The 23,339-nt window shown below is 42.5% G+C and overlaps 1 protein-coding gene across 1 annotated transcript; it reads left to right on the top strand.

The window, feature by feature from the left end:
• The first annotated feature begins 2,109 nt into the window (after nt 1–2,109).
• LOC115204952 (ATP-sensitive inward rectifier potassium channel 1-like) lies at nt 2,110–9,327 on the top strand. The gene is made up of 2 exons (XM_029770527.1): nt 2,110–2,160; nt 8,171–9,327. Exon 2 carries the CDS (start codon nt 8,188–8,190, stop codon nt 9,307–9,309), a length of 1,122 nt encoding a protein of 373 aa, XP_029626387.1. The 5' UTR covers nt 2,110–2,160; nt 8,171–8,187; the 3' UTR covers nt 9,310–9,327.
• The last annotated feature ends 14,012 nt before the right edge of the window (nt 9,328–23,339 follow it).

The raw sequence follows: 23,339 nt of genomic DNA, 5'->3' as shown, positions 1-23,339 counted from the left end.
CAGCTCAGCGTTCAACACCATAGTGCCCACGAAGCTTATCACTAAGCTAAGGACTCTGGGACTAAACACCTCCCTGTACGACTGGATCCTGGACTTCCTGACGGGCCGACCCCAGGTGGTAAGGGTAGGCAACAACACGTCTGCCACGCTGATCCTTAACACTGGGGCCCCTCAGGGGTGTGATCTTAGTCCCCTCCTGTATTCCCTGTTCACCCACGACTGCTTGGCCAAACACGACTCCAACACCATCACTAAGTTTGCTGACGACACAACGATGAGACAGCCTACAGGGAGGAGGTCAGAGAACTGGCAGTGTGATGCCAGGACAACAACCTCTCCCTCAATGTGACCAAGACAAAGGAGCTGATCGTGGACTACAGGAAAAGGCGGGCCGAACAGGCCCCCATTAACATCGCCGGGGCTGCAGAGCTGGTCGACAGTTTCAAGTTCTTTGACGTCCACATCACCAATGAACTATTATGGTCCAAACATATCAAGACAATCGTGAAGAGGGTACGACAAAAACTTGTTCCCCTCAGGAAACTGAAAATATTGGCATGGGTCCCCAGATCATCAAAAGGTTCTACAGCTGCACCATCGAGAGCATTCTGACCGGTTGCATCACCGCCTGGTATGGCAACTGCTTGGTATCTGACCATAAGGCGACACAGAGGGTAGCTTGGGGCCAAGCTTCCTGTCATCCAGGACCTATACAATAGGCGGTGTCAGAGGAAATCCCATAAAATTGTCAGAGAATCCAGTCACCCAAGTTATAAACTGTTTTCTCGGCTACCGCACAGCAAGCGGTACTGGAGCGCCAAGTCTAGGACCAAAAGGCTCCTAAACAGCTTCTACCCCCAAGCCATAAGACTGCTGAACAATTAATAAAATCACCACCGGACAATTTACATTGATCCCCCCCCCTCCCTTTTTGCACACTGCTCGCTGTTTATTATCTATGTAGTCACTTCACCCCCACCTACATGTACAAATTACCTCAACTAACCTGTACCCCCGCACATTGACTCGGTACCGGTGCCCCCTGTATATAGCCTCGTTATTCTTATTGTGTTACTTTTTATCATTACTTTTAATTTTTGTCTACTTGGTAAATATTTTCTTAACTCTTCTTGAACTGCACTGTTGGTTAAGGGCTTGTAAGTAAGTATTTCACAGTAAAGTCTACACTTGTTGTTTTCGGCGGATGTGACAAATAAAGTTTGATTTGATGTGTGTGTAGCATGAATGTATAACATCTTTATTTACCCCTTCAACATTAAATACAAGTGTGTGTGTGTGTGTGTGTGTGTGTGTGTGTGTGTGTGTGTGTGTGTGTGTGTGTGTGTGTGTGTGTGCATGTGCGTGTCTAGACATTGGTGGTGGAGCAGAGGGTATTCAGGCTGGCCCTAGGTACCTGCGCAGTGTGGGGTAAACTTATACCCACTCAATAGACCTGCTGGAGGGCGGTACAGGTACTTCATGTGTCACGTCCTGGCCAGTATATAAGGTTAATTGTTTTGTAGTTTGGTCAGGGCGTGGCAGGGGGTATTTGTTTTATGTGGTTCAGGGTGGTGTGTTTGTTCAAAGGGGGGTTTGATTTAGTATTTCCGGGGTTTTGGGTTGATGTTCTATGTTTATGTATTTCTATGTGTAGTCTGGTGAGTGTGTTTCTATGTTGTGCTGATTGGGGTTGGGACTCTCAGTTGAAGGCAGGTGTTGTCTATCTGCCTTTGATTGAGAGTCCCATATATTAGGGTGTGTTTGTGTTTGTTATTCGTGGGTGATTGTTCTGTGTTCAGCCTTATGCTTTAACAGACTGTTTGTTGATCGTTCTTTCGTTTCTTTGTTATTTTTGTATGTTCATTTTTGAAGTTAATTAAAAATCAAGATGAGCATACACGTACCTGCTGCGTTTTGGTCCTCATTCACCGACGACAACCGTGACATCATGTTTGTGTGCGTGTCAACATCACCTGAAGTGATTCCAGTCCCACCAGTACAAGGGTTTATAAAAGCACACAGGTGTAGCACTGCGAAAGGTGTCAGAACACTAAGTACAGTTCAGAGGACACACCAGAGACCGGGCTGAGAGAGAGACAGCGACAGAGGGCAACCGCGGTGCAACACAACTTTGGATTTCCACAGTTTACACACTGACAGGTAAACTCAGTTTGAGTGAGGACATCATCTTAGTTGGACCATTATCATCCACTGAGGGAAAACTTTGCTTTGTAATCTCCCATTATAATAACAGTGTAATAATGACGTCCATAATGTTGATATGTACCCACTTTGAGGCTAAGGTGAGCTTATGGCTACTCTCCCTTAACAAAAGTGGTGCGTGCATATATTTTTGAATTGACATTCCGCTAACGTTCATGTTTACAAAAACCCTATGAGTGAAGAGTGGCATGTCTGTCAGTAAACATATTGTATGTTATATGACTGATCTGACTCCACTCCAAACTTTGTATACATGTGGGTGTGTAGTGGGGTTAGTTTGTGGTCTTGTATATTGTTGAGGATTTTAACATTTTAACACATTGTTTTATTGTTATTGTTATTTGAGAAATTTACAACATGTGCCTACATTTATCAGTGTAAATATTGAGTGAATTATTTAATTGGCTGAAACATCAAAATGTGAATAACATTGCATTTAATCACAAACTGATGATTACAAGGGTGGAAATGGTCCCTAAACCTTGCCATTATTTGCACAACCTTTAAATAAATGATTATATCGTTTTCCTGGGGAAATCATTAATTGTTGAAGAGTTATTAGCGACAATGACACAGTACTAAAAAAATCATCACTCTATTTCAAAAGTATATTATTGAAAAGCATCAAAGTAAACCTCAAATCAAATGATCTTGGCATTGATTATATCACCTTACAGTAACAATGGGGGGAATCATAATTACGTGTGAAAGGCTTTCTGAGATCCAAAGCTTCTCAACAAAGAATAGTGTGTGACTATCGGATTTCTGTTTGTGAAATAAAGGACATTTCAAAGCTTTGAGTGTAGGAACAAAGCTTACTACACTGGCCATTTTGTACTTAACACTCGCTAACAAGTACACCACCATCCAACTATTTGGCATAGCTTGGCAGCAACACAGGTCAGATTTATTCAGAAAACATAATCTTGCTAGGGACCATCCATCAAAGAGTTTACCTTACCAGTGGTCACTATGCCAGTTTTATATAAATAGCATTTTAGTCATTTAGCAGATGCTCTTATCCAGAGCGAGTTACAGGAGCAACTACAGTAAAGGGGCACATCAAAAGATTTTTCACATAGTCAGCTCAGGGATTCGACCCAGCAACCTTTTGGTTTCTGGCTCAACACTCTTAACTGCTAGGCTACCTGCCGCCCTATATGCAGCTATAGCTTGCCTTGCAAAAGTATTCATCCCCCTTGGCATTTTTCCTATTTGTTGCGTTACAACCTGTAATTTAAATAGATTTTTATTTGGATTTCATGTAATGGACATACGCATAATAGTCGAAATTGGTGAAGTGAATTAAAAATAACAACTTGTTTAAAGAAAATCAAAAAAATAGAAAACTAAAAATGTGGTACGTGCATATGTATTCACCTCCTTTGCTATGAAGCCCCTAAATAAGATCTGGGGCAACCAATTACCTTCAGAAGTCACATACTGAGTTAAATAAAGCCCACCTGTGTGCAATCTAAGTGTCACATGATCTGTGACATGATCTCAGTATACATACACCTGTTCTGAAAGGCCCCAGAGTCTGCAACACCACTTAGCAAGGGGCACCACCAAGCAAGCGGCACCATGAAGACCAAGGAGCTCTCCAAACAAGTCAGGGATAAAGTTGTGGAGAAGTACAGATCAGGGTTGGGTTATAAAAAAAATATCTGAAACTTTGAACATCTCACGGAGCACCATTAAATCCATTATTAAAAAATAGAAAGAATATGGCACCAAAACAAACCTGCCAAGAGAGAGTCGCCCACCAAAACTCACAGACCAGGCAAGGAGGGCATTAATCAGAGAGGCAACAAAGAGACCAAAGATAACCCTGAAGCAGCTGCAAAACTCCACAGCGGAGATTGGAGTATCTGTCCATAGGACATCTTTAAGCCGTACACTCCACAGAGCTGGGCTTTACGGAAGAGTGGCCAGAAAAAAAACATAGCTTAAAGAGAAAAATAAGCAAACACGTTTGGTGTTCGCTAAAAGGCATGTGGGAGACTCCTCAAACATATGGAAGAAGGTACTCTGGTCAGATGAGACTAAAATGGAGCTTTTTGGCCATCAAGGAAAACACTATTTCTGGCACAAACCCAACACCTCTCATCACCCCGAGAATACCATCCCCACAGTGAAGCATGGTGGTGACAGCATCATGCTGTGGGGATGTTTTTCATTGGCAGGGACTGGGAAACTGGTCAGAATTGAAGGAATGATGGATGATGCTAAATACAGGGAAATTCTTGAGGGAAACCGGTTTCATTCTTCCAGAGATTTGAGACTGGGACGGAGGTTCACCTTCCAGCAGGACAATAACCCTAAGCATACTGCTGAAGCAACACTCGAGTGGTTTAAGGGGAAACATTTAAATGTCTTGGAATGGCCTATTCAAAGCCCAGACCTCAATCCAATTGAGAATCTGTGGTATAACTTAAAGATTGTTGTACACCAGCAGAACCCATCTGAACTTGAAGGAGCGGGAGCAGTTTTGCCTTGAAGAATGGGCAAACATCCCAGTGGCTAGATGTGCCAAGCTTATAGAGACATACCCCAAGAGACTTGCAGCTGTAATTGCTGCAAAAAGGTGGCTCTACAAAGTATTGACTTTGGGGGGGTGAATAGTTATGCACGCTCAAGTTTTCAGTTTGTTTCACAATAAAAAAATATTTAGCATTTTCAAAGTGGTAGGCATGTTGTGTAAATCAAATGATTCACAAATGACAACCCCCCAACAAATCAATTTTAATTCCAGGTTGTAAGGCAACAAAATAGGCAAAATGCCAAGGGGGGTGAATACTTTTGCAAGCCACTATATGTGGTTGTAGTAGGCTAGATGAGGATGCTTTTAGGGAGGTTATGGTTATCTGACTGATTTGGGCTAGTGGAGTTATATATTTCAACAATAACTTTATTTTTGGAATGATTTTGGGTCTTAACTATGGGACAGTATGTCCCCAGGATCACAAAAATGTACCTGTTTGTTTCCAGATTTTTCCCAGACATGCATGCCACTTTGCAAATGAAATGCCATTAGTAACCCTAACGTGATCAATATCTATTTTTTATATTGAAAAGTATGTAAAAAGATATGTTTTATTCTTCGTTACAGCTCTGCCTATATGTACCTCTATTCCACAGCCCAAATAACTGCACTATACAGTATATACAAAAGTATGTGGACACCCCTGCAAAGTGGATTCGGCTATTTCAGCCACACCCGTTGCTGACAGGTGTATCAAGTCGAGCACACAGCCATGTAATCTCCATAGACAAACAATGGCAGTATAATAACCTTACTGAAGAGCTTAGTGACTTTCAACGTGGCACCGTCATAAGATGCCACCTTTCCAACAAGTCAGTTAATCCAATTTCTGCCCTGCTAGAGCTGTCTCGGTCAACTGTAAGTGCAGTTATTGTGAAGTGGAAACGTCTAGGATTAACAGCGGCCCAGCTGCAAAGTAATAGGCCACACAAGCTCACAGAACAGGACCGCCGAGCGCTGAAGCACATAGTGTGTAAACATAATTAGTCCTCGTTTACAACACTCACTACCGAGATCCAAACTGCCTCTGGAAGCAACATCAGCTGTTTGTCCGGAGCTTCATGAAATGGGTTTCCATGGCCGAGCAGCCGTACACAAGCCTAAGATCAGTGGTGTAAAGCTTGCCGCCATTGGACTCTGGAGCAGTGAAAATGCCTTGTCTGGACTGATGAATCACGTTTCACAATCTGTCCGTCCGACGTCCGAAACTGGATTTGGCGGACGCCAGGAGAATGCTACCTGCCCCAATGCATAATGCCAACTGTAAAGTTTGGTGGAGGAGGAATAATGGTCTGGGGCTATTTTTCATGGTTCGGGCTAGGCACATTAATTCCAGTGAAGGGAAATCTTAATGCTATAGCATATAATGACATTCTAGATTCATTATATGCTATATGATTCTGTGCTTCCAACTTTGTAACAATTTGGGGAAGGCCCTTCCTGTTTCAGCATGACAATGGCCCAGTGCACAAAGCAAGGTTCATACAGGAATGGTTTGTCAAGATCGGTGTGGAAGAACAGCAGGTATATCTCTCTGGTCACCCCCAAAGCCAATTCCTCCTTTGGCCGTCTCTCTTTCCAGTTCTCTGCTGCCAATGACTGGAACGAACTACAAAAATCTCTGAAACTCTAAACACTTATCTCCCTCACTAGCTTTAAGCACCAGCTGTCAGAGCAGCTCACAGATCACTGCACCTGTACATAGCCCATCTATAATTTAGCCCAAACAACTACCTCTTCCCCCACTGCATTTATTTATTTATTTTGCTCCTTTGCACCCCATTATTTCTATTTCTACTTTGCACTTTCTTCCACTACAAATCTACCATTCCAGTGTTTTGCTATATTGTATTTACTTTGCCACCATGGCCTTTTTTGCCTTTACCTCCCTTATCTCACCTCATTTGCTCACATTGTATATAGACTTATTTTTCTACTGTATTATTGACTGTAAGTTTGTTTTACTCCATGTGTAACTCTGTGTTGTTGTATGTGTCGAACTGCTTTGCTTTATCTTGGCCAGGTCGCAATTGTAAATGAGAACTTGTTCTCAACTTGCCTACCTGGTTAAATAAAGGTTAAATAAAAAAATAAAATAAAAACTTGGCTGGCCTGCACAGAGCCCTGACCTGAACCCCATTGAACACCTTTGGGATGAATTGTAAAGCCGACTTCAGTGCCCGACCTCACTAATGCTCTTGTGGCTGAATGGAAGCAAGTCCCAGCAGCAATGTTCCAACATCTAGTGGAAAGCCTTCCCAGAAGAATGGAGGCTGTTATAGCAGCAATGTTCCAACATCTAGTGGAAAGCCTTCCCAGAAGAATGGAGGCTGTTATAGCAGCAAAAGGGGGACCAACTCCATTGTAATGCCCATGATTTTGGAATGAGATGTTTCGACGAGCAGGTGTCCACATACTTTTGGTCATGTAGTGTACAGTATATACCTCAGCCCACTTACCCACACACCTAAACCAAATTACCCTCATAACTTAACCCTAACACCCACATGCCAATTCCCTAATAATGATACAATCTAGTACCCATACACCCATATCCTAATGCTAAATGCACTATTTGTTACTCTGCCTGTATTCTCTAAGACACCAACAGCAACCTATATCCAGCTATTCGCTGCACATTCCAACCCTGTTATTTGCATATCTTAGTCCTGTGACCTTTGACCGGTCTACTGCTACATGCAAGCCATAATTGATTTAAAAATTGCTGTTCTTCTGCATTTCAGCCCCAATATTTATACAAACCAGGTCTTCATCTATACTTCAGCTCCAATTTACATACCAAAGTTTGCACCTGTTCTTGAACTCAATTAGCCAACTAAGCCAGGTCTACATGTGCCAAAGCCTAAATATCCATAAACTGTACAACAGGTCTACCCCTGCACCTCAACTCCAGTAAACCAGGTCTAGCATTGTATTCAGCAAAACGCACATAAACCAGGTCTAGCATTGTGCAAGAGACACTAAACAAACCTATTGATATTAAATATTTGTTAAGATATTACACCAATTCCCCCTAAAATAACAAAATAGTATGTTTTACAGTCAAAATCACTGATTTAAACATAGTAAAAGGCTAATGGAAAACGGTAAAATCACCTGGGTCTTAACTATGGCATGTGCCCAGGATTACAAAATATAAGTGCATATTAAAATGTGCAAGTGATGCATAGCAACTGCTAGTAAGTAGAGAAACGTGGTTGGGGCAGGTATGTGAAATCATTTCATTGATCATAGACTGACTGAGGTGTTTGTGCTGGTGAGTTGTTCCATATAATGATATTTTGATGAAAATGAAGGTCAGTGGGACGTTTACATTTATGTTTAACCCAATTAGTTAATGTATTAACTATTTCACAAACAAATTCTTATTGTCTCTAACAGAAGACAGGACCTACAAAATGATGTTTGGCATCAGGAAACGCATCCAGGACTACCTGGTGGAGCGAAGAATCCGCCGAACCCGGCTGGTGACCAAATATGGCCAATGCAACATTGAATTTGGTAACGTGAAATGCGGCAACCAGTTTGCCTTCCTCGTGGACTTCTGGACGACCTTCGTGGAGTTCCGCTGGCGCTTTGTCCTCTTCTTCTTCACCGTCTCGTTCATCCTGAGCTGGTTCATCTTTGGACTACTGTGGTTCTGGATTGCCCGGAGCAACGGGGACCTGACCTGGCAGAACCCCTCAAAAGGACACAAGTACTGTGTGGAAAATGTTTCTGATCTCATTACAGCATTCCTCTTCTCCATGGAGACCCAGACCAGCATCGGGTATGGTATACGCGTCATCACCCCTCACTGTTCTGGTGCTGTAACCCTCATCATTACCCAGTTTCTCATAGGTTCCATCATCAACTGTTTCATGTGTGGAATCATCCTGGCCAAGATCTCCATCCCTAAGAAAAGGGCCAAGACCATCACATTCAGTCAGACAGCTGTCATCTGTCCTAAGAAGGACTTCCTTTGCCTCATGATAAGAGTGGCCAACTTACGCAAGACCCTGATGATCGGGAGCCAGATCTACGGCAAGCTGTTGAGGACAACCATCAAACCCAATGGGGAGACAATCATCATGGACCAGGTGAACATTGAGTTCATGGTGGACGCTGGGAAGGACAACCTCTTCTTTGTGTGCCCTCTCACACTCTACCATGTGATTGACAAGGCTAGCCCTTTTTTTGAGATGGCAGTGGACACACTCCATAAGCAGGAGTTTGAGCTGGTGGTCTTTCTGGACGGCACAGCCGAGACCACCAGCTCAGCCTGCCAGGTCAGGACCTCCTTCATCCCTCAGGAGATCATGTGGGGTTACAGCTTCATGCCAATCATCTCCCGCAGTAAAGAGGGCAAGTACAGAGTGAACTTCTCCAACTTCTCCAAAGTGGTGCCCGTGGCCACTGCACATTGTTCCTACTGCTTCCACAACATGAAGGGACACCACCTCCACTGCATTAACGGTATCGACAACGGGGAATTTGAAGCGAATGATAACTTAGAACAACCTAATATGACCAAGATGTGAGTTTATGTGGCCTGAGGAACAGAAGACAGTTATAGGTTGTACACGCTTAGAAAAAAGTATGCTAAAGGTTCTTTGGCTGTGCCCATAGAATAACTATTTTTAGTTCAACATTGCAAAAATTACAAATCTGAACAAGGCTAATTTTCTTGTATTCATACTTTAAAATCATATTATCTTATTTTAAGAATGATTTACTTACCAAGTACTAACTGTGTTAGACTATTTAGCTTGTTTTAGGAATATATGTCTTGAGTTGTCTTACCACAAGTTAAATGAGACACATTCTTGAGGGAAAAGCTTTTTGAAGCTGGAATCTACTGATCTACAAGAATTTGAAGATATGTAGGCTTGTTCTAAGAATCACACTTGACGAGACTATAAAATTAATATTTGTATTAAAATCATTTACAACCCAGATATGCCACAAACTGCTTTTTTCAATATGCCACAGCAGACACTTTTATGCAAAGCAACTTACAGTACATTATGTGAATTCCCCCAGTGGGAAACAAAGCCCCAAACCTGCCATCTGAGCTAGTGCTGGACAACATTAGAACACCTATTCATTATAACTGTGACGTGCAAGGACATCCCCAAGATAATGCTTCATTGGAGCCTATATGCTGCTTTTGAAAGTGAGTGAGTAGTAGGACGTAAAATCTATAAGTCTTTCCTTATATACCAACTTTGGGGCATGGGCAAGGTTAGGGACAGCAACTTCATATGCTAACAAATCCCTATTCAGACCCAAGGTGTCATAAGGCTGATTATCAAAGAAATAGTAGGAAGAGTTTGCTAAATTCTGGAACATTGTCATTCACGTTGGTAACGATCAAAGACTTTTGATTTGTATATTTATTCCCATTTAGAACAAGCCACTTGACTGACACAACATGTCATAATTTGTCAATACCACAGAACTCTATCTTTTGCCTGATCATATTGTACCTTTTTAACCCTCAGAGGGGGGTACCAATTCTCTTTCATGTGTAAAAATGGGATGTTGTGAGCCATTCACAGTTTGACTGCATTCAAACAGCTGATTATGCTTCACCAATGATTTGCTAACATTTTTTAAACTTACATTTTGGAAGTCCATTGCTTTAAAAAAAAGTACTTTGATTCAAATCTCATGCACATGTGGCTACCATAGGACCCAAATACTGAATTTGTGTGGGAAGGTGAAGTAAATAATGTTGCTTGGGTATTACATTATCAATAAATATCTGCTTGAAATTTTTCAAATGCTGCTTGAATAATAACTTGAGTCTTGAAATGGTTTGAAGCAAAATCACTAGAGCAAAAAGTATCTGGGTAAACTCTAGATGATCAAGCATGATTAAGTGATAATGCCAGAGAATTCAGTGTTTGGGGGATATATTGGCACGGGTGTTGTTATATTGGCAACCCGTGCCAATATATCCTCCAAACACCGGCTTCGAGGGCATTATCACTTTCATACAAAGCCAAGAAAGGTCACTTGATTTAGCAATGGCAAGTTTAATTTGAGCTAGCTTAGATCTATATTTAGGATCTATATTTCCCAATGAATAGTAAACCAACAGCATTTTTTTTTAAAGCATGTGATCCAGGTGGGTTGCATATCTCTATTTCATCTGTATACAAAATCAACTTCAAAGCATTGGGCCTAGAAAAGAAAAGTGGGAGTGACTGGAAAATGAGAATGTGTTCTCAGGCAACTTACCTGGTAAACGAAGGGTAAAAAAGGTCTCCATTGGCTATGTCATACAAGACTCCATCCTTGCACTTCTGTGGTTGTCATGGCAAGAATAATTGAGTCAGAAAACAACTGTTCCAGGCTTCTAAGCAAGGGTATGTAGTAAAACCATTTTTATTTCATGGAGAGAGCCCTCGAATTACCTCTTGATTCTGCACGCTACTTTAGAAAGTATTATTTCCTCAAGCTCGACCGGGCTGAGAAGTTCCTAGATGCTGTGGTTCTGTATGCGTGTAGTAGCAACTCTGGAAAAAGGATTTGCAAAATGAACAAACATTGCCAGTGCCTCTTCATGTACTGTCCTGTGGTCTCAGAATGTCTCTCAAACACCTGCTTCATTTGGTCCCTCATCTCAGCCATAAGTGAAGCTTGATAGTATTCCATCACAGATACAATGTTGTTGCCAGTCCTCTGAAACATAAAGACAAAAAACAAGCACAAAAAAAATGTATGACATGAATGTACCAAACTAGTCCAGCAGCCTCAAACAAAATTCACCAATACATTAGCCTTGTTCAATGAGATATCTCGTAGTGTCTCCTGTGCCTCTTGTGGAGCATCCTCAAAATGAACATCTCCATGCACTGACAAAGCAATAAGGTTGGCCGTTTGGGTCTGTTCGGGTGTAATGCAACCAGAAAAAAGGTGTGTTTCAAAATTGTCACGTCCGTAGGACTGTTGATCTCTGTTTGATAGCTACAGTGAGGGAAAAAAGTATTTGATCCCCTGCTGATTTTGTACATTTGCCCACTGACAAAGAAATGATCAGTCTATAATTTTAATGGTAGGTTTATTTGAACAGTGAGAGACAGAATAACAACAAAAAAATCAAAAATGTTATAAATTGATTTGCATTTTAATGAGGGAAATAAGTATTTGACCCCCTCTCAATCAGAAAGATTTCTGGCTCCCAGGTGTCTTTTATACAGGTAACGAACTGAGATTAGGAGCACACTCTTAAAGGGAGTGCTCCTAATCTCAGCTTGTTACATGTATAAAAAACACCTGTCCACAGAAGCAATCAGGTTCCAAACTCTCCACCATGGCCAAGACCAAAGAGCTCTCCAAGGATGTCAGGGACAAGATTGTAGACCTACACAAGGCCGGAATGGGCTACAAGACCATTGCCAAGCAGCTTGGTGAGAAGGTGACAACAGTTGGTGCGATTATTCACAAATGGAAGAAACACAATTGAACTGTCAATCTCCCTCGGCCTGGTGCTCCATGCAAGATCTCACCTTGTGGAGTTGCAATGATCATGAGAACGGTGAGGAATCAGCCCAGAACTACATGGGAGGATCTTGTCAATGATCTCAAGACAGCTGGGACCATAGTCACCAAGAAAACAATTGGTAACACACTACGCCGTGAAGGACTGAAATCCTGCAGCGCCCGCAAGTTCCCCCTGCTCAAGAAAGAACATTTACATGCCCGTCTGAAGTTTGCCAATGAACATCTGAATGATTTAGAGGACAACTGGGTGAAAGTGTTGTGGTCAGATGAGACCAAAATGGAGCTCTTTGGCATCAACTCAACTCGCCGTGTTTGGAGGAGGAGGAATGCTGCCTATGACCCCAAGAACACCACACCCACCGTCAAACATGGAGGTGGAAACATTATGCTTTGGGGGTGTTTTTCTGCTAAGGGGACAGGACAACTTCACCGCATCAAAGGGACGATGGACGGGGACATGTACTGTCAAATCTTGGGTGAGAACCTCCTTCCCTCAGCCAGGGCATTGAAAATAGGTCTTTGATGGGTATTCCAGCATGACAATGACCCAAAACACACAGCCAAGGCAACAAAGGAGTGGCTCAAGAAGAAGCACATTAAGTTCCTGGAGTGGCCTAGCCAGTCTCCAGACCTTAATCCCATAGAAAATCTGTAGAGGGAGCTGAAGGTTCGAGTTGCCAAACGTCAGCCTCGAAACCTTAATGACTTGGAGAAGATCTGCAAAGAGGGGTGGGACAAAATCCCTCCTGAGATGTGTGCAAACCTGGTGGCCAACTACAAGAAACGTCTGACCTCTGTGATTGCCAACAAGGGTTTTGCCACCAAGTACTAAGTCATGTTTTGCAGAGGGGTCAAATACTTATTTTCCTCATTAAAATGCAAATCATTTTATAACATTTTTGACATGCGTTTTTCAGGATATTTTTGTGGTTATTCTGTCTCTCACTGTTCAAATAAACCTATCATTAAAATTATAGACTGATCATTTCTTTGTCAGTGGGCAAACAAACAAAATCAGCAGGGGATCAAATACTTTTTTCCCTTACTGTACAAGGCCCTCCGTTAGTGCCATTTGTAACGTTAGTCCTGCTTCTTGGTGGGCGTCCATTTGACAGATACACAGCATGCCCACATTAAATAAAATAATAAAACGAGTTGTAAGCTCTATACTCCTCTGGACAGCTGTCGATACCACAGATGGCACGGAAAAAGGGACTGTGGCAATGTGCTCTATTGGTGTAGCCCAAAAGATACTTCAAAGTCGAGGTCACAAATACAAAGCAAATAACACACCACCAATTCATTGCACTTCTCAAACAATGCACGAAGTGAAAGGGGCAAAAATAGATAGTGAGCTAGCATTTGTATTCAGCAGGTATTTGATGAGTGGTACTGAGTCCAATGCCAGAAAGCAACCTCTAGTAACTATCATAAAAAAAATGTATGAATGAATTGTGTGTTATCTTGCTCACATTTTATTAAACAAATGGGGAAGTTAAAATATGCATTGGTGAGGGAACCCCCCTCCTCACATGCGCAGTGGTTTCCACTTTCCAGCCATCCAGTTCGAACTTTAAAAAAGTAATGAAAAAGTTGTCGTAGTCTGTCAGTCATAAAGATCTTTTCCCAAGATGGCGTAGCAGTCAGACTGCCTTTGTCCTCGTCGCGTCCCGTGTATATATTTTTCTTCGCATATCTTTTTTATATATATACTGCTCAAAAAAATAAAGGGAACACTTAAACAACACAATGTAACTCCAAGTCAATCACACTTCTGTGAAATCAAACTGCCCACTTAGGAAGCAACACTGATTGACAATAAATTTCACATGCTGTTGTGCAAATGGAATAGACAACAGGTGAAATTATAGGCAATTAGCAAGACGCCCCCAATAAAGGAGTGGTTCTGCAGGTGGTAACCACAGACCACTTCTCAGTTCCTATGCTTCCTGGCTGATGTTTTGGTCACTTTTGAATGCTGGCGGTGCTTTCACTCTAGTGGTAGCATGAGACGGAGTCTACAATCCACACAAGTGGCTCAGGTAGTGCATCTCATCCAGGATGGCACATCAATGCGAGCTGTGGCAAGAAGGTTTGCTGTGTTTGTCAGCGTAGTGTCCAGAGCATGGAGGCACTACCAGGAGACAGGTCAGTACATCAGGAGACGTGGAGGAGGCCGTAGGAGGGCAACAACCCAGCAGCAGGACCGCTACCTCCGCCTTTGTGCAAGGAGCACTGCCAGAGCCCTGCAAAATGACCTCCAGCAGGCCACAAATGTGCATGTGTCTGCTCAAACGGTCAGAAACAGACTCCATGAGGGTGGTATGAGGGCCCGACGTCCACAGGTGGGGGTTGTGCTTACAGCCCAACACCGTGCAGGACATTTGGCATTTGCCAGAGAACACCAAGATTGGCAAATTCGCCACTGGCGCCCTGTGCTCTTCACAGATGAAAGCAGGTTCACACTCAGCACATGTGACAGACGTGACAGAGTCTGGAGACGCCGTGGAGAACGTTCTGCTGCCTGCAACATCCTCCAGCATGACCGGTTTGGCGATGGGTCAGTCATGGTGTGGGGTGGCATTTCTTTGGGGGGCCGCACAGCCCTCCATGTGCTCGCCAGAGGTAGCCTGACTGCCATTGGGTACCGAGATGAGATCCTCAGACCCCTTGTGAGACCATATGCTGGTGCGGTTGGCCCTGGGTTCCTCCTAATGCAAGACAATGCTAGACCTCATGTGGCTGGAGTGTGTCAGCAGTTCCTGCAAGAGGAAGGCATTGATGCTATGGACTGGCCCGCCCGTTCCCCAGACCTGAATCCAATTGAGCACATCTGGGACATCATGTCTCACTCCATCCACCAACGCCACGTTGCACCACAGACTGTCCAGGAGTTGGCGGATGCTTTAGTCCAGGTCTGGGAGGAAATCCCTCAGGAGACCATCCGCCACCTCATCAGGAGCATGCCCAGGCGTTGTAGGGAGATCATACAGGCACGTGGAGGCCACACACACTACTGAGCCTCATTTTGACTTGTTTTAAGGACATTACATCAAAGTTGGATCAGCCTGTAGTGTGGTTTTCCACTTTAATTTTGAGTGTGACTCCAAATCCAGGCCTCCATGGGTTGATAAATTGGATTTCCATTGATTACTTTTGTGTGATTTTGTTGTCAGCACATTCAACTATGTAAAGAAAAAAGTATTTAATAAGATTATTTCTTTCAGTCACATCTAGGATGTGTTGTTTAAGTGTTCCCTATATTTTTTTGAGCAGTATATATTATTTTATTATTTTTCTTCTAAAAACTCAACTTGGCCCTGTCCGGGGGTATCATCGGATGGGGCCACAGTGTCTTCTGATCCCTCCTGTCTCAGCCTCCAGTATTTATGCTGCAGTAGTTTATGTGCCGGGGGGCTAGGGTCAGTCTGTTTCATCTGGAGTATTCTCTTGTCTTATCCGGTGTCCTGTGTGAATTTAAATATGCTCTCTCTAATTCTCTCTTTCTTTCTTTCTCTCGGAGGACCTGAGCCCTAGGACCGTGCCTCGGGACTACCTGGCATGATGACTCCTTGCTGTCCCCAGTCCACCTGGCCATGCTGCTGCTCCAGTTTCAGCTGTTCTGCCTGCGGCTACGGAACCCTGACCTGTTCACCGGACGTGCTTGTTGCACCCTCGACAACTACAATGATTATTATTATTTGACCATGCTGGTCATTTATGAACATTTTAACATCTTGACCATGTTCTGTTATAATATCCACCCGGCACAGCCAGAAGAGGACTGGCCACCCCTCATAGCCTGGTTCCTCTCTAGGTTTCTTCCTAGGTTTTTGGCCTTTCTAGGGAGTTTTTCCTAGGGAGTTTTTCCTAGCCACCGTGCCTCTTTCACATGCATTGTTTGCTGTTTGGGGTTTTAGGCTGGGTTTCTGTACAGCACTTTGAGATTTCAGCTGATATACGAAGGGCTATATAAATAAATTTTGATTTGAAATTTTGAACTTCAAAACACTCTCCTGCAGCCCGCCTCACCAAATGTGGTGCAAATCTGTTTGTTTCTTTTAAAAGTATTATTCACCTCAAATCTGAAATCCACAACAGAAGCTAGCCAGAAGTTAGCCGATTTACTAGCTAATGTTAGTATTCAGCTAACCACGGCTAGCGGTCATCAGCTATCCTTTAGCTCGGAAAGCTATCGCCAGTTTTGTACAACGCGACTAAGACCAGAGCATACCGGACCTATTTTCTCTCTTATATCCCCTGATTCCTACCGCAAGCTTTGGACATTTTCACCTGGATCTTGCAGCTAGCTGCTATCCGAGTGACTATTGGCTAACGTCGGTCCCGGAGCAAACACCAATTATCCCGGAGCTAGCCAGCTGAAGAGTTCCATCAGCCACTCCTGGGCTACAATCACCTAGCCGGACCTGTTTTACTGCCTATGCAGAGCCCCACTGTGCCTTCACGACTGGACTACCAACGTTATCTGCCCGAGGGAGTTATTCAACTGGCCCCTCCGTCGCAACGTAACCTGAACGCCCATTAGCTGTCTTGAGCATATCGGCTGCTAGCTGAATAGGTCTATCAGACAATTTTCCTGGGCCACTATAACTATAACTATTTTGCCAAATGGATTGGTCCCCTCTACCACACGGAACCCCACTAATCTACCGATGAAAACGCACGAGGTGGCTAAAAACAGACCTCCGTCTTCTGCTATGTTGCTACCCATGGCCCGGCTAGCTGTCTGAATCGCCGTGATCCCAACCAACCTCACTACTCACTGGACCCTTATGATCACTCGGCTAAGCATGCCTCTCCTTAATGTCAATACGCCTTGTCCATTGCTGTTCTGGTTAGTGTTTATTGGCTTATTTCACTGTAGAGCCTCTAGCCCTGCTAAATATACCTTATCCAACCCTTCAGTTCCACCACTCACATATGCAATGACATCACCTGGTTTCAATGATGTTTCTAGAGACAATATCTCTGTCATCATCAGTCAATGCCTAGGTTTACCTCCATCCTACCATACCTCTGTCTGTACATTATACCTTGAATCTATTTTATCGCCCCCAGAAACCTGCTCCTTTTACTCTTTGTTCCGGACGTCCTAGACGACAAATTCTCATAGCTTTTAGCCGTACCCTTATCCTACTCCTCCTCTGTTCCTCTAGTGATGTAGAGGTGAATCCAGGCCCTGCAGTGCCTAGCTCCACTCCTATTCCCCAGGCGCTCTCTTTTGATGACTTCTGTAACCGTAAAAGCCTTGGTTTCATGCATGTTAACATTAGAACATCCCTAAGTTTGTTTTATTCACTGCTTTAGCACACTCTGCCAACCCGGATGTCCTAGCCGTGTCTGAATCCTGGCTTAGGAAGACCACCAAAAACTCTGAAATCTCCATCCTAACTACAACATTTTCAGACAAGATAGAACGGCCAAAGGGGGCAGTGTTGCAATCTACTGCAGAGATAACCTGCAGAGTTCTGTCCTATTATCCAGGTCTATACCCAAACAATTTGAACTTCTACTTTTAAAAATCCACCTCTCAAAAAACAAGTCTCTCACCATTGCCGTTTGCTATAGACCTCTGCCCCCAACTGTGCTCTGGACACCATATGTGAACTGATTGCCCCCCCATCTATCTTCAGAGCTCGTGCTGCTAGGTGACCTAAACTGGGACATGCTTAACACCCCAGCCATCCTACAATCTAAACTTGATGCCCTCAATCTCACACAAATTATCAATGAACCTACCAGGTACCACCCCAAAGCCGTAAACACTGGCACCCTCATAGATATCATCCTAACCACCATGCTCTTCAACCGATCGCTGCCTACACCTGCCCGCCCGCCCAGCATCACTACTCTGGATGGTTCTGACTTAGAATATGTGGACAACTACAAATACCTAGGTGTCTGGTTAGACTGTAAACTCTCCTTCCAGACTCACATCAAACATCTCCAATCCAAAGTTAAATCTAGAATTGGCTTCCTATTTCGCAACAAAGCATCCTTCACTCATGCTGCCAAACATGCCCTCATAAAACTGACCATCCTACCGATCCTCGACTTCGGTGATGTCATTTACAAAATAGCCTCCAACACCCTGCTCAACAAATTGGATGCAGTTTTAAAGTTAGATTTTAAAGTTAGATACTGGATGTATTCAGTCGGGAACAAAGGGGGTCAACTAGAAGGCATGTTAGCCTTAGCTAAACCATTGCTGCCTCAATGGGTTTCTAGCAGTAGCTAATTAGCTATTAGCTCGCATTAAATTGCACAAGAGGTCACCGAATTGACCAGTCAGCAGAAGCTAGCTAACTGGTGACTTTTAACGCAGATCAGTGAAGAGGAAGTAGGACTTGGACAATTTGGACGATGGTGAGCATTTTATATGGTAAGTTAAAGTTAGGTAGCTAGCTAACGAATGTTAGCTGCCATTTTTGTTAGCTAGCTGGTTTCCAACCCAGGCATCAGCTAACATTAGCTAGCTAGCTACTAAGGTAGCTAACGCAGTTGCTAACGTTAGTGTGTTGCATTCTGGGTGGCTGGCTAAGTAAATTTAGCTATTTGCGTTGCCTAAAATGATTTGTTAATGTAACGTTAATGTACCTTTACTAAATTAGCAAATTGATTGTCTCTCTTACACCATTTTCAATTGCATTTGAGGATTTGATAATGGAGGAGGGGACCTATATCTGTATGACTTGTATAGGGCAGAGAAGGTGAATAAAGAGGGAAATTTGGCTGCCCTTTGAATAATGGCACACAGATTGCATTATTAATGTGAGTACACTGGCGCAACCTAGCTTTGTGTATTCACTATGACATACATTTATGATATATCTTGTTGATTCTTGAAAAATATTACTGTGCTTCAGAACGACTGTCTCACTGGCTAACTGAATATAAGGCTGCTTTACACCAATGTTTATGATACAAATATAATTAAACAAAACATGTTTATAACTTACATTTTGATGTCACAGACTATAAATCCTGGAATCCAGACCCCCAAATGTGAATTTGAGAGATGTAACATTTCTCAAACTCCATCTCTTGGATGTTTGGTGTTGTGGGTACTCACTTTGTTGTTTTTCAAATTCAGGATAGTACTTCCAAAATACATCGTTGTATTGTGTTGCAGCTGCATATATCAGTAAAGTCTTGTTGCGCACCCTGACACGGGATGATAGAAGGGATATTTTTCCAGCACCAGAGCACTTTCTGAGGAGAAGCAGTATCTGGCAAACAATCCATCCTGAGGTAAACCAGAGCCTCTGAGTGCACATGCTTTCTAGCAACAGTTTTTCTCCAATATTTTCATTCGATAATTAATGTCGAGGGGGAAAAAAACTTTTGAATGATGCTTAAGTACTTTAAATTTGGAGTTGACTCATGTAGCTGGATCTACATTACTGAAGTTAGGGTAATTCGAATTGAAAGACGCACCACAGTAACCTCCTTGAACCAGCAAGCGTAACTGGGAAGGAGTTTCTCCAAAGAAAATTGTACAACTACACAGCCCTGAATATATAATATACACAGACACTGAGTTGGAGTCAGTGTGGAAGCATTACTTAGAGAAGAAGATTGTTGGCTAAGAGACGGGATTCCCCATGTCAAAGCAGCTTCGCTGCAGGTTGGTGAGAAACACCATTACGATCGTGGTCTCCATCTTGAGAGCAACTGTTGAGACTGATGAAGATCATAGATACCCTTCGGAAGAAGAGATGCCGGTAATGGCTAAGAGACTTGTTGAAAATACACTATGCTGCAAGACCAGCCCTCTGGCATTACACATAGATGGGTAAGTATGTCCATTTTAATAAAGGAACATTATTTAACCTTAAATTTAATGGGGGGAAGTGCATACAAGCATATTTCAGGAAAAGCATTATGTAATCATGTCCTTTCATGCCACACATAAAGGACTGTACAAGAGAGTTCAGAATATAAACTCACCAAAGAAGGTACAGGCCCAACAGCACAGAGGGGCCGTGGACTGAAAAGACAGAGGCGGCTCATTGATTTTGAGACCTCAAGTGATGAGGGCAATGACAGCTCAACCAAGGACTATGATGCTGACTCTAGCACCTCAACTCTGCTACTAGATGTCTCCTCTGTCAGAAGCAGCACAGCCTCCCCTGTCAGAAGCAGCACAGCCTCCCCTGTCAGAAGCAGCACAGCCTCCCGTCAGAAGCAGCACAGCTTCCCCTGTCAGAAGCAGCACAGCCTCCCCTGTCCGAAGCAGCAGTCTCCCCTGTCAGAAGCAGCACAGCCTCCCCTGTCAGAAGCAGAACAGCCTCCCCTGTCAGAAGCAGCACAATCTCCCCTGTTAGAAGCAGCACAGTCTCCCCTGTCAGAAGCAGCACAGTCTCCCCTGTCAGAAGCAGCACAGCCTCCCCTGTCAGAAGCAGCACAGCCTCCCCTGTCAGAAGCAGCACAGTCTCCCCTGTTTTTGACATGCTGTTTCTGCAGTGCAGGTAGAACCCTTTTTGGTTCCAGATACCTTTTTAGTTCTACACTGCAAAAACGGCATGACAAGACAATACGTCACCAAATTAAAGGAAAAAATACTAAAAGTAAGCAAAATTATCTTCCACTGCACTGAGATAATCCTACTTGGTAAGATTTCTTAAAATAAGACAATATCTTGTTGACTAGAAACCTCTTAAAACCTGTTGGGGATAGGGGGCAGTATTTGCACGGCCGGATAAAAAACGTACCCGATTTAATCTGGTTACTACTCCTGCCCAGTAACTAGAATATGCATATTGTTTGATTTGGGTAGAAAACACCCTAAAGTTTCTAAAACTGTTTGAATGATGTCTGTGAGTATAACAGAACTCCTTTGGCAGGCCAAAACCTGAGAAGATTCCAAACAGGAAGCGCTCTCTCTGACTATTTCTTGGCCTTCTTGATCATCTCTATCCAAAACAGGGGATCTCTGGCATAACGTGACATTTTCTAACGCTCCCATAGGCTCTCAGAAGGCGCCAGAACGTTGAATGATTACTTTGCAGGCCATAGCTGAAAAACAGTAGCGCATTTGGATAGTGGTCGATCTGAGAACAATGAGACTGGGGCGCTTGTGCACGAGCCTCCACCATGTTTACATTTTCAGTCTTTGAACAAAAACAGGGTTTCCCGGTCGGAATATTATCGCTTTTTTACGAGAAAAATCGCATAAAAATTGATTTTAAACAGCGTTTGACATGCTTCGAAGTACGGTAATGGAATATTTTGAATTTTTTTGTCACGAAACGCGCCGGGCGCGTCACCCTTCTTTACCCTTCGGATAGTGTCTTGAACGCACGAACAAAACGCCGCTATTTGGATATAACTATGGATTATTTGGAACCAAACCAACATTTGTTATTGAAGTAGAAGTCCTGGGAGTGCATTCTGACGAAGAACAGCAAAGGTAATAACATTTTTCTTATAGTAAATCTGACTTTGGTGAGGGCTAAACTTGGTGGGTGTGTAAATAGCTAGCCTGTGATGGCTGGGCTATCTACTCAGAATATTGCAAAATGTGCTTTCACCGAAAAGCTATTTTAAAATCGGGCATAGCGATTGCATAAAGGAGTTCTGTATCTATAATTCTTAAAACAATTGTTATGTTTTTTGTGAACGTTTATCGTGAGTAATTTAGTAAATTCACCGGAAGTGTTCGGTGGGAATGCTAGTCACATGCTAATGTAAAAAGCTGGTTTTTGATATAAATATGAACTTGATTGAACAAAACATGCATGTATTGTATAACATAATGTCCTAGGAGTGTCATCTGATGAAGATCATCAAAGGTTAGTGCTGCATTTAGCTGTGGTTTTGGTTTTTGTGACATTATATGCTAGCTTGAAAAATGGGTGTCTGATTATTTCTGTCTGTGTACTCTGCAGACATAATCTAATGTTTTGCTTTCGTTGTAAAGCCTTTTTGAAATCGGACAGTGTGGTTAGATTAACGAGAGTATTGTCTTTAAAATGGTGTAAAATAGTCATATGTTTGAGAAATTGAAGTAATAGCATTTCTAAGGTATTTGAATATCGCGCCACGGGATTCCACTGGCTGTTAAGTAGCCCATAGAGGTTAAATCTTAAAATAAGAGATTTCAAGCTATTCTGTCTAGTTTTAAGCATGGCTAGTTTAGTGAAATATGTAAATAATTAAGCAAAAACCCTTAAAACAATCATTTTCTCTTACTTCCCAAAGGCATACCCTAATCTTTAATGAAAATGTCTATAATCAAGACTACATAATGAACTAAAGTATACACAAGAAGCTGACAATAAGAAGGAAATTGGATGAAAACTAGATATTTACACTTTTTTCAAGAATCTTATGAAAAATGAGGGCAAACCACTTAAAACAAGAACTCATTCCTTTTCAAAGAAATTGCATTTATTTCAACATGGTGCACTCCACTAAACATGAATAAACTCAAAAGTGAAAGCATTTCTTTTTTATTGTATTTCTTGTTCAACATAAGTGTTTACATTACAAAAGAAACCAGGTTGTATATTTTGTGATAATTCAAACATAAAACTGGAACACATCAACTATAATTTGAAAAGGTCACATTTAGTCATGGTTAGAATTGCAACAGCCCCAAACCACATCTAACACAGCATGAACATTTATCAAGTTCAAATCAATATTTTTTTTTGTTGGAACACCTGCAATCCAATTATTTGGATTGAGACCAGGCTGCATGATAGGTTATGGTTAAAGGGAGTGTCCAGTGCTTCTGAATGTACTTAATACTGATAACTGATCTACCGCAAAATGGAATTGTTTTAAGAAAGTCAAACCAAGGATCATTTTGTTAATACATTTTTTATTTTAAGACCCCTTGAAGTCTCAAAACTAAATATATATTAAAAAAAAGTATAGGTTTTTTTTGGGGGGCTATTAGCCAATAGAAACACATTGAATAACAGATTCACTACATGGAACGAAAGATAGTCCCCCCAAAAAAAGGAAGTTTGTTCTGAAGTATCTGTCCTATATCTGAGAGATGTAAGAAAGATCATGATTTTTTTAATTT

The sequence above is a fragment of the Salmo trutta genome, chromosome 13, assembly GCF_901001165.1.
Source record: "Salmo trutta chromosome 13, fSalTru1.1, whole genome shotgun sequence".
Classification (NCBI taxonomy): domain Eukaryota; kingdom Metazoa; phylum Chordata; class Actinopteri; order Salmoniformes; family Salmonidae; genus Salmo; species Salmo trutta.
This window is presented reverse-complemented; position numbering and strand designations above follow the sequence as displayed.

What these genes read in the sequence shown, in the direction of transcription:
- LOC115204952 (XM_029770527.1), top strand. Translation starts at nt 8,188, where the DNA reads ATGATGTTTGGCATCAGGAAACGCATCCAGGACTACCTGGTGGAGCGA.